This window comes from Melanerpes formicivorus, unplaced genomic scaffold (assembly GCF_026170545.1).
Source record: "Melanerpes formicivorus ecotype bairdi unplaced genomic scaffold, bMelFor1.0.p_v2 SCAF_5, whole genome shotgun sequence".
Lineage (NCBI taxonomy): Eukaryota > Metazoa > Chordata > Aves > Piciformes > Picidae > Melanerpes > Melanerpes formicivorus.
The window spans coordinates 23,631,768-23,644,135 of NW_027142357.1; the positions used below are offsets into that span (position 1 = coordinate 23,631,768).

The following is a 12,368-nucleotide window of genomic DNA, read 5'->3' on the forward strand; positions in this document are numbered from 1 at the left end:
TCAGAAACATTAATTTTCCTTCCAGTAAAAGACCCAAACTGTATAGCTTATTTAAATTACATGCCCTGATGTGTATGAGGGGTCTTGACTGTCATGCTCTAAAGATGGTATTTTTGTGATGCCCCTTTGTACCTGATGCAAGTTTTACATCTACAAAAGCATTAGAGTATGAATGCCATCATATTTTAAATACTTTGCAAACATCGTAGATGCAGTTTATGATGCACAATCTTAATTATATCCTTTTTTGTTTTCGTTCCCTTCATGCCGATTCCATTCTACTGTATGAAAACAGTTCCACTGGCCCAGATGCTTTGACTGTACTGTGAATGTGCACTTTCTGCAATTCCATATTCCACGAACCCATGTCTGTTATCTGGAGTCCTTTGTGTATCTGCACATATGCTGCCTAGAACTTCCAGGTAGCCTTATATCAAAAAATGTTCCCAATATTATTTCTTAATATTATCTCCTTTATAAATTGCATTTTGCGTGCTGGGTGTGTAGCATCCTTCCTCTTCCAGACTATTTACTAAGTATCTGGAAAAATAAGCATATTGAAGCAAAACAAGACCACTAATTGGAATTAATATATGTACAAACTGTGCTCTGAAGACATGTGTCAAGAATCTTCAGTTGTCAAGAAATTATTTTTATAAATAAAAATACATTGACATGAAAGAACTGAATGACATCCACTACTAGCCACATTGGAACAGTTGTCCCGAGGACATAACCACAGAAAAGAGGGCTTTCTTCTCATTTGCCTTACAGTTAACATGCTCTTTGCATCCTCTCAAACAGAGCCAGTGTAATGAGAAGTTACAAAACTGTTCTTATGCCATCTCACCCTCAAAATTAAAAGAAACAAAAAGCAATTATTTAAAAAATCAATATATTTAGTTTCAAAAGACACAGTCAAGCAGAACTTGAACACTCCTCAGTGTTAGTACTACACTTTGCCTTCTCTTCTTCACTTACTTGAAGTGAGCCACTGAATTGGTATAAAACTCCCATAGTCCCCCACTAGAACTCTGTAAAAGACTGTATACGTTTTAGTCACAAAAAGTTTTGTTGTTGTTGTTCTACAGGGAGGTTTTGTTTTACATTTTTCCCCTTTGACATCTCCAAATATTTCTGGAGGAAAGACTCAAGTATACAAACAGACTTCAAACAAACTGTTGAGTTTGACTGAGGCTAGAAATCTGAAAGAGACTACATCTGGCAGGTCTACCACGTGTTTGGGAAAGATAACCTTCAGGCTGAAAGCTGTATTTTGGTTCTGTCGAGCAAGTACCTCTTCTTAATCATCCAAATTCTTTATGAACACTTTTGCCTTCAGCATACAACGTGATGGCTTCTCAAATTGTATTGTGTAGAAGCGATTGCTCAATATTGATTTCTTTAATATCTTGGCATCACATTAATAATTATTTGATTTCAAAAGAACACCACGATATGAAGTAATTTGAAATCTTTAGCTGGAGCAACTTTTAAAGTCTCAGGCTATCACAAAGACAATAAAAGAAAGCACCAGAAGCACAACCATTGCAATTATTTTTTTGACCACAGGTCAAAGAAGAATTTGAGATTTTTCTGTTCCATTTCTTGAGCTGTAAAATACACCTCTCCTCTCTCTCAGAATACACATGCTAATATTCTGAAAATAGAGGAGGGAAAAAAGCTAAGAAGACCACACCACTCAATAATTAAGTTTTTTGAGGCTACAATTTTTCCTTTAAAATAACTGCAGAAACCCCCACAACTTTCTGACTTCTTGGTGATGCTCGGCTTATTAAGCAATCAAATGCTTCATAGTTTTGCTTTACAGGTCAAGAGCCAGTGCCAGTAAGCCCTTCCTGCAACTTTATCAGGAGAAAGAAGTTCAAAGAGCAGAAACTTTACAAGAAGCGCTGGTGTTATCAAAGCGTTAGGAACTTTGCCATTAGCGTCTGGGACCTCTATATGGCTCTTATCTGATTTCCCATAGAAAGCCTTTCGGTGTCAAAGATCCCTCCTCTTAAACGTGCTGCTGTGTCACCGCGCTCCAAGCGTTTGAGCTGAAAGAGAAACCGCAGCTCAAAACCACCAGGCAAGGCTGTAAAGCCAGCAGGGAAGTTCCAGTCCCGCACAGATCACCCGGTGCTTACCGCTGCTCGCTTCCTACAAGCGCTAGCAGCCGCCCCGGCCCGCCCCGCGCGCCGCACAGGGCGAGCCCGGCAACAGGAGGAGCGGCAGCTTCGCGTCTCTCGGCCGGTGCCCGCCTCGCTGCTCTGCTCCGCCACCCCTGCTGCGCCATGCAGGTGGGCTAGGGACGAAGGGAGGGAGAGCGCGTGGGCGGCAGGGTTCGCGAGCCGTGGGCGGCAGGGTTCGCGAGCCGTGGGCGGCAGGGTTCGCGAGCCGTGGGCGGCAGGGTTCGCGAGCCGTGGGCGGCAGGGTTCGCGAGCCGTGGGCGGCAGGGTTCGCGAGCCGTGGGCGGCAGGGTTCGCGAGCCGTGGGCGGCAGGGTTCGCGAGCCGTGGGCGCCCGCCGCTGCCACCTCACGGGTCTTCGCCTTACAGACTTTTCTGAAGTGGCTGCTGGGGATCCTGGGCGTCGCCGTCATCGTCACGATCATCGCTGTACCCCTGGCTCTGCTCACCGGCAGTAAGTCCCCGGCGGGGCCCGAGGGGAGGTAGGGCGGCGGGGCGGACACCCTGCAGCCGCCGGGGCTGTGTCTTGCCGGGCTCGGGGGAGCGGGGGCTCCGTGGCCTCGACGCCCGCTGCAGCGGTGATCGAAGTTTTTGCTGAAAGTTAGTGCTTTAGGGAAGAGGGTTCCCTGGGTGGGAGTTGGGAAAAGACCAGCTACAAGCATTATCGTTTTCAAAGTTTTCGTTTCCCATTGCAGCCGAAGGCTGTAGAAGCAGTAGCACAATAATCAGTTTTCTAGGGTGTATGGAGGGGTAAGAGTATATTCCCTCTGATTTTCTTTGTTTGCACAACTTTTGTTAACAGTATTGAGTGAGATGATATGTGCTGCACAGCTGCAGAGGGAATGCATTTTTGGACTCTGATCTGTTTGTGCTTTCCAAGTTGTCCTTGTACTGGATGGTAATGTGAAATACGGTTATATCTTCATCTAGCAAGGCATTGCGTCAAGATAGGAGGACAGCAGGCTAATTTGGGTTTTGTGCGCTTTGGTTTAACAGCTGAGCAGTTATGGCAGGTAGAATTCAGTACTGCAGACTCTGAGGAAACGGTTTGCTAGACTGGGCCTTTGATTGTCTTCCGTTTGTGATGTGTATCTTGAGAAACGTGAAGATGTGTGTGTTGATCTTGACAATGTGTTCATAAATCAAGATGGCAGTTGGTTATGTGCACAGAAAGTTCTGTTGGGCATATTTTCAAAGTCCAGGTATCAGAATCACAGCATCAGTGGATGCGGACTCTTATTTCTGGGCAGCTTTTTGCCACTTATCTCAAAAAAAAAAAAAAAGAAAAAGAAAAAAACAGATTTTTGATGTGACAGAAAATACTCTTAGTTTAAGAAGTTGGTAAGAGCATGAGAAAGGGTCTCGTTAACTTACCAGATGCATGTGTGCAGGCATAACACCTAGTGAAAGAATTCAGTATGCAGGCCTGAACTCCACTGAAGAATTTGTGCTCGTCTGCCTGAATGCCAATGCTCTGTCTTACTGAAAATCAAATGGATTTTCTTCTTTCATAAGCTGTAACATAGAAATCCTTTTGCTGTGGAAGTGGCTGCAATTCAGAATCCATCATTGAGTTCTATAGTAAATAGAAACACTTCTGTTGGATGACACACAGAATATCACTATGCTGTCAGCCTTGGCTTGTGTTATTTTGGTTGTAAAAGAGTAGGGCAGCATGTCAATCTCTTTACTGTTGTTTCAAATTAATGTGTGGAAAATTACCTAGCATACCCAGGTAGTTCAGTAGATCCCCTTGGATAAAATAAGGATTGAGATGGAGAGGTCCCACTTAAAAAACTTCAATTCTTGTCTCTTCCCAAAGCAGGCCAGCAGTGATGTCAGTATAACAGCCACTATAGTTCAGGGCCTGCAGGGTGCTTTTGAGTTTTTGACTAAAGTGTAATAACCAAATGTTTACTGTTAGCTGAGGGTGTACAGGTGGTGCACATAAAATTACTCCTTTAGAGATTAGAGCACTTAGTTGCTGACAGTATGCTATGACTTTTATGAATGACCTGAGGGCATGCAAATCAGCTGAGGATGTCTCTTGGAGGTATACAGGTGCTGGCCTGAGTACAAAATGAAAAGTAGCAAAATTGAGGGGTGGTGAGGTGGAGAAGTAACTCACATTACTGTGACTGTGAAATCAAAGTCTGGCCTGATAAAAGTCACTGTAATTGTAATCAAGTCTTTATTTCATCCCAGTAGTTCAAGCATTGTGCAGGGAGTGATTATTGATATACAGAGATAACTTAGTTCTTGCCTTTGGCCTGTGCTTCTCAATGTTGTTTCATTTCGTATGCTTAGAAGTCATGCATCATAGAATTAGTTGGATAAATGGGCTTCAGTGCTGTGAAAAGTTGTGAAATTTTGCCACTTCAGAGTTCTGGCTTGTTGACTGGAGTGTAGGCCTGGCAAGTGAAACCTCTATTCCTTCTCTTACAGCCATTGGGCACAGGCAAATACTGCAGATTTAAGTTCCCCAAAGGGTTCCCTAATTTTGGGTGCAGCCCTTCACTATATACTTTGATAGTCTTCAGACAGAAGTGTATACAAATCCTATGCTTCCATTTATACCCACTGCCTATTGTGTATACCCACTCTTTATTTTGCTACCTTATATTTAATAACTACATAGAGATACTTGCATCAAACAGTTTAGTCTTAAAACAGCCTTATGGCTTGTATTTGAAGTCTGTTGATGACAGCAGTGTAATGCTTTGAGGGGCTATTCAAGCCCCTACAGTAGTAAATGGTTGCTCCTAAGGTGTATCTCTGTAAAACTGCAGTCTGTCTACTCATGGTTTGCTTACCCGTTTACTTATGCTTTGTCCATTCTTTCCTTTTATAGTTTTTCATGCAAAGGACGGACTGAAACATTGTTCTAGTGGGGAGAGAGGGAGCAGGGTGATCTGTGTAACTGTCTGATCATAAACCTGGTTCCTTCACTCAGTAGTATTAATTCTGCAGTGGTGAGATATTAATTAAATAAAAAGTCTTATCACTATCGTGGTTAAACAATACTGTGTGGGGGCTTCTGTGGTCTTTTGATAGAAATATGCTGAGAAGAGGCAGGAAAAACACAGTGGAAGCTGGGGAATTTTATGACCTTAGTGCGCCTGAGGGTACTTTGTTAGTCAGATGCCTAACTGATGTGTTGGATATTACTAGTGGCTGGTAGAATGCCACCATAAAAAGAGATAAGGGTTAGTGGCAGCAGAAGTCCAATAAATGTGTGTTGTCATCCTGAATTTGAAGTTGAAGAATGTTGTGATTGCTGAGACAGCTTCATGCTTCAAGGACTCGAGAGAGGTGAGGTTGCAGATCTTCCTCACAGCCATGTTAATGTATAACTGAAAATCTCTGAGTAGCTCTCATCATTGTTCTGTTTGGGATAGTCCTATCTACAGTCTTCCTCTGTTTATCCTCCCTGCATTCTGTCCTGAACTAAGCAAATTTGTGACTGAGTAATGTGGAGGAGTATCTATTGCCAGTGTCAACACCCTGCTTGCAACTAAACAGTATGTGTGAGAGATGAGAGGCTTCTGTCTGATATACAACCATTGTATTGGAAGACCCATGCTACAAGATGAATGAATCTGGCAGCTGAGATTTGTCACAGTTCTCTTGGGAAGAAGGGGACCTGTATTATTCTGGTTTAAGAAGGACATTGAGACACTTGAGCGTGTCCAGAGAAGGGCAACAAGGCTGGTGAGAGGCCTTGAACACAAGCCCTATGAGGAGAGGCTGAGGGAGCTGGGATTGTTTAGCCTGGAGAAGAGGAGGCTCAGGGGTGACCTTATTGCCCTCTACAACTACCTGAAGGGTGGTTGTAGCCAGGAGGGAGTTGGCCTCTTCTCCCAGGCAACCAGCACCAGAACAAGGGGACACAGTCTCAAGCTGCGCCAGGGGAGGTTCAGACTCGAGGTGAGGAGGAAGTTCTTCACCGAGCGAGTCATTCGGCATTGGAATGGGTTGCCCAGGGAGGTGGTTGAGTCATCGACCCTGGAGGCGTTCAAGGGGAGATTGGACGTGGCACTTGGTGCCATGGTCTAGTCATGGGGTCTGCGGTGTCAGGTTGGACTCGATGATCCTCGAGGTCCTTTCCAACCTAAGTGATACTGTGATACTGTGATACTGTGGTTTCTCAAATGCATTAGCTTTATGTGTGTTAGGGAGAAACCTAGAAAATCTGTAAGGGGATTTAAATCTGTGGATCAGAAATTGACCTTTGAATCTTGATTTAAAAAACAAACAAAAAAAAGTTTTAGATAAGAATCTTGGCTCTGATTTTTTTTTTTTTTTTTTTTTTTTTTTGAGAACCATTACAGAAATGGTGACCAGTAGTTAAGTCCATTAATTTTGCTTCGAAGGACTTGAATCACAATCATGGCTGAAATTCTCTCCCAGGTTGTGTGGGAGATACAGCAGCTTAACTGCCTTGTTGTGAGTGTGCTCTAGAGCTGTCTGACCAGAGTCTTTTGGCTTGAGTCTTGCTGTTCTAACTATTCTCTTTTCCTCAGGTATTCATGTATCTTACTCTGCATTACAGGATCCTTGTAGTCTTCAGGTTATGTGTGGATATATTACTTTGCTAGCTAGTGAAGAGATAGAGAATGGAAATGTTTTCCTGCTATATGTCTTTGATTTCTGTAATTGTCATTTAACTCCGTTATCTACCTTAACTCAAGTGTTGGGTAGTGTAATATAAAAAGACTTTACCAGCAGTGGTTTGCCATTTGTAGGATACTTCTGCTATTTTTATTTCCTTGCTTTGTATGAGATGGGGCAAATTTGAGAGGGACACCAAAGCTATTGATTAAAAAAGTTATTACCTCCCTCTGAGGAAATCTCTTCAGCCTCAGAGGGTGAGCTGCCCTGGGAGGTGTCACAGCACTCAATTGTTGGTTGTGGTCTCTACTGGATGTCCAATATCAGCCACAGGGTATCAGATAGAGTTATGGGTTAAGTGAACCTTTGGGCTGACACAGCAGAGTAATTTTTACTTTCTTCTTTGCTGGTAATCCATTTCCATGCTCTAAATGTCACAGATCTTGAGCAGTGACTGGAGACTTGAGTGTAGAGGGGGAAGATTTGTGAGTGCTTTTCTTATACACATTGGAAAAGAAACAGGGAAGGAGATTTGGAAAAAATAAACTGAAATTTCACTTCCTTTTCTGACTAACAGTAGAATCAGTCAGGTTTCCCTTCTTGCATCTCTCTCACTTCTCCTAAATTACATTCTTAGATTGCAGATCATTCTCGTTCTGCTGTCACTTAAGAAGGGCAATACTCATTCACCTATTCTGATTTTACGTTGGTTTTTTTTAAACCATTTCTCTATCCCTTTCTTTCTCATTATTGCTGAGTGTCATGGTTGTACCTGTCCTTCCCTTGTGGCTCTTCTGATCTCTCTTGGCAGTGGTGAACATGCAGTAAAGCTTCCGTTATTACTGGCTTTATAGTTTTCCATCTTTTTTTTAAGTTGGTTACATAATTTCTTGCTCTTTTTTATTGCATGTAGAAATTAGTAAAATGTGCCTTCACACTGGGGAAGAGGGACTATAGAAAAATACATAAGAATAAACAATACAGTACTCTTCTCAGTGATGTGTAGTGATAGGACAAAGGGCAGTGGGTGCAAGCTGGAGCATAGGAGGTTCCATGTGAACATCAGGAAAAACTTTTTCCCTGTGAGGGTGACAAAACTCTGTAACAGGCTGCCCAGAAAGGTTGTGGAGTCTCCTTCTCTGGAGACATTCAACCTGCCTGGACATGTTCCTGTGTGACCTACTGTAAAGGATCCTGCTCTGGCAGGGGGGTTGGACTAGATGATCTAAAAAAAAAAATTTAAAAATTGGTCAACAACTTTTGATTTTTGGCATGGTGGTATGTCATACAATAAACCTTGCATCACATGGCACATAGAAGACAACCCAAACAAGATCAGGCCCAGTCAGAATGGGTTTATGAAAGATAGATACTGTCTGACTCATCTGATCTGTGTGGCCAGCAGGAGCAGGGAGGTCATTCTGCCCCTCAGTTTGGGAAAGATGTTGAACTGCTGGACGGTGTCCAGTGAAGGGCAACAAAGCTGGTGAGGGGTTTGGAACACAAGCCCTATGAGGAGAGACTGAGGGAGCTGGGACTGCTTAGCCTGGAGAAAAGGAGACTCAGGGGTGACCTTATTGCTGTCTACAACTACCTTAAGGGAGGTTGTAGACAGGCAGAGGTTGGTCTCTTCTCCCAGGCAACCAGCACCAGAACAAGAGGACACAATCTCAAGCTATGCCAGGGGAGGTTTAGGCTGGAGGTTAGGAGGAAGTTCTTCACAGAGAGAGTGATTGCCCATTGGAATGGCTGCCTGAGGAGGTGGTGGAGTCACCATCACTGGAGGTGTTCTGGAGGAGACTTGATAGGGTGCTTGGTTGCATGGTGGTGTCAGATGATAGGTTGGACACGATGATCTTGAAGGTCTCTTTCAACCTGGTCTGGTCTGGTCTACTCTATTCTATCTTCTATCATAAGCTAACCTGCTTAGTGCATGAGGTAAGGGCCATGGACATTGTCTACCTGGACTTTAGTAAAGCTTTTGACACTGTCTCCCACAGCATTCTCCTTCAGAAATTCATGGCACAAGGCTTGGATAAGTGCACTCTGCACTGGATTAAAAACTGGATGTCCAGACCCAAAGAGTGATGGTGAATGGAGTTAAATCTGGCTCGCACCCAGTCACTAGTGGTGCTCCCAAGGGTTCAGAACAGAGGCCTGTTCTCTTTGATATTTTTATCAGTGATCTGAATGAGACGATTGAGTGCACCTTTAATAAGTTTGCAGATGACACCAAGGTGGGTAGCTGAGTTGATCTGCCAGAGGGTAGGGAAGCCTTACAGTGGGGTCTGGACAGGTTAGACCAATGGGCCAAGGCTTATTGTATGAAGTTCAACAAGGTTAAGTGCCAGGTTCTGCTCCTGGGTCACAACAGCCCCATGGTAAGATACAGACTTGGGGATGTGTGGGTGGAAAGCTGCAACTTGGAGAGGGACCTGGGGGTATTGATTGATAGTTGACTGAATATGTGAGCAATGTGTCCACGTGGCCAAAAAAGTGTACTTAGCACTGACAAGGCCATGTCTTGAATATTGTGGTCAGTTCTCAGCTCCTCACTAGAGGAAGGATTTCAAGGTGCTGGAGTATATCTAAAGAAGGGCAAAAAGGCTCATAAAAGGCCTGGAACATGGCACCTATGTCTGAGGAAGCTGGGAGTGTCTGGAGAGGAGGAGGCTGAAGGGTGACCTTATCACTTTCTACAACTATCTGAAGGGAGGTTGGAGCTAGGAGGGGGCCAGCCTCTTCTCCTTGATGACAAGCAACAGGACTAGGGGAAATGGTTTCAATCTGTGTCAGCAGAGGTTTGGGCTGGATATTAGGAAATACTTTTTTCTCCTGAAAGGTTTGTCAAACATTGGAATAGTCTGCCCAGGGCAGTGGTGGAGTCACCATTCCTGGGGGTGTACAAGCAGTATGTAGACCGGGTGCTTACAGGCATGGTTTAGTGTCGATCCTTCAAGTGCTGGGTTAAAGGTTGGACATGATGGTTTTTGAGGTCTCTTCCAACCAGATATATTCTGTGATTCTGTGATAGTTAACTTCTTGTTTACACCTTACACCTACAGAAACAGACTCAATTTTTGTTGTGAGAGTGACACATAGAAAAAATAACCCCAAAGTTGAAGCAAAATTGTTTTTCAACTTCTTATGTGTACCAGTTACATAAAAGGTTAAGAGCCTTCTTCCTAGAAGGACTTACTTACAAAATCTTACATAAGTTTTTGCTGTTGTAACAAAGGTATTATGATATAAATATTTTCAGTATATCATTATGACAGTGGAAATTATATATATACTGCTGAGGGTGAGAATAGGGTAGCAATGAACAGCTAGTCATTTGGAATTTAGAAAAATAAGTTTGTATTTTGAATAGTCAAAAAATAAAAATGACAAAAAAATTAAGCTTTCTCAGCCATTCTGCTAAAACAAGAACATACATTTACCTCTGTCCAGTTTTTAAAGACAGTAAAATGGTCTTGAATGTCAACAACTATTTTATTTTGTCAAAATATACCTGTTTGACCATTCTTTGCAAATGCAATCAGAACAAGAAGAACCAAAATGCAGAATTCAGTGTATGTTGAGTCTGTGGTCAGTGCCGTAATGTAGATAAGTAAAAATATCCTGGTAGTGGCCTATCTCACAAATTAAGAAAATACTTCAACTGGAACTTTTATGACTGTACTCGTACAGCCTGGTGTTATGTTTTCATATTCACTTACTATGTGGAAGGTGTTGACAGGAAATGAAATTTAATTTTATACACAGCCAACAAATCTTAATAGCGGCCTGATTTTTAGTAATGAGACCTCAGCAAAATATGTGTGTCACCAGGGGGAAAAGCATTCATCAGTTTGGAAAAGTCCCTAAACCTGTTTTTCAGCCACCTGTTTTAAATTGCTCCTCCTTTTCCAAGAGAGAATTTTATTGCTTCCTGAAGCCCCTAACACTCAATTAGGAAGGAGAAAAGTGATATTCCCAACTAGAGAACTGTGCATGAATATCAAATGCACACTTGTTCATCGTTCATCAAATTAAATATTCATTTACTGTGGAATAATTAACAAGAAATTAATACTCTCAAAGAAACTTCATGAGCAAGAAATCTAGAGTAGTAGATTTTTTGAACAGTCAAATTTTGGATGAAATTGAGGAAGCAATTTTTTTAACCTTAGACTAAAATTGTTGGCTATTGCTCTTGATTTACTGCAGCAACTGGCCATACAGTCTGTGCTGTCTATATGCAATGTGCTTATTGCTTGGAAATAAGAGTGCCACTGTAATAGCTGGTATCTTTCTCTTGTGTTTTCGATGTCACATGTGTTTAATCTGCAGAAAGACAACCTGTGAGGTGCCTTTCTGTGTGTGTATGCGTCCCAAGGACTTCACACTCAGCATAATGAAGGAAAAGAGTGCATGTAAAAGACTGGGACTCTCAGAATTCATAAAGGCAGGTTATTATTTTGGTTGATGAATCATCACATCTGTACTGAAATGTCTTTATCAATTGTTTTTATCTTAGATCTTTACATTTGTACTGATAGTAACAAAAAAGGAATGATATAGCCAGTGGAAATAAAAATTGTTTCCCTTCTAGACTGTGTAGATTTGTAGGAGGGTAGTTTTCAGGTTGACATTAAAATAAAAGGAAAAAAAAAAAAAAGAAAAAGGCAAGTGAGGAAGCTGGAAGGGGAGTGCACACCTGAGTTTAGAAATTGTCATTAAAATTCAGACTTTGTAAAGAGTAGGTTGTGCACTGCAGCCAGAAGTATTTTTCTTAGAAGTTGACTTCAGTGTGCTAGAGTGGTGACCCAACTAACTCATTACCTTAATTGGGTTCAAAGTTTCCCTTAGTCTTTTCATAGTAATCCAGTTACATGCCTTTAATTTTGCACTCAAAACAGTAATGCTGCAGTAAACATTAAATATCTTGGTGAAAAACTTATCAAAAGAGGGTTAAATGTTTAACCAGTTATTTCATTATGAGCTTATCAGTAAGCATTTGTGATTTAATTACTTTTTTTTTAAATTTGACCTTCCTTGAAAGTTTTATTGCTCATCAGGTTTCTTTATTTGAGACATTTCTGACATTTCAGTTTAATGATAAGCAGATGATTCACAGTTGAAGGATTCATGATCAGGAACAGCCCTATTGCAGAATATGTGATAGAATGCAGCAGCTACTTTAGTTTCAGGGTATCTTTCAAGGTCTGTACATCTAATCACATGTATGCCACATTTCATTCCTCTGGAAGATGTTGCCAGTCTACCACTTTCAAACATCAGTATATGTCTCTGCTTTCCATGGTCCACCCCACAATTGATACTTGATGCAAATACTAGCTATCAGGGCTCTGCATTGAAGTTCCCAGAATGAGCATAGGAGGAAAAAGCACTAAGATAAACCTCTTCAAATCTCTGAGATAAGGGGGCCAGAGGTCTTCTGTTTATTTTTATCACTATTGAGAAGGTATTTTCATTTACTCAAAATACAGCACTCCTGTATCTTGAAGAAAAATAACAGCAGCGATAAAGCCTCTGTAATTTTTATATGAGTTTACTGAGT

At 42.0% G+C, this 12,368-nt stretch overlaps 1 protein-coding gene across 1 annotated transcript in view; it reads left to right on the forward strand.

Annotated features, from left to right (window-relative positions):
- The first annotated feature begins 1,966 nt into the window (after positions 1 to 1,966).
- Positions 1,967 to 12,368, forward strand: part of DPP4 (dipeptidyl peptidase 4) — a 42,455-nt gene continuing 32,053 nt past the window's right edge. The window contains exons 1-2 of the mRNA XM_068138765.1: positions 1,967 to 2,303; positions 2,561 to 2,645. Coding sequence (XP_067994866.1) covers positions 2,298 to 2,303; positions 2,561 to 2,645 — 91 coding nt within the window. The 5' untranslated portion in view covers positions 1,967 to 2,297. The remainder of the gene's footprint in view (positions 2,304 to 2,560; positions 2,646 to 12,368) is intronic.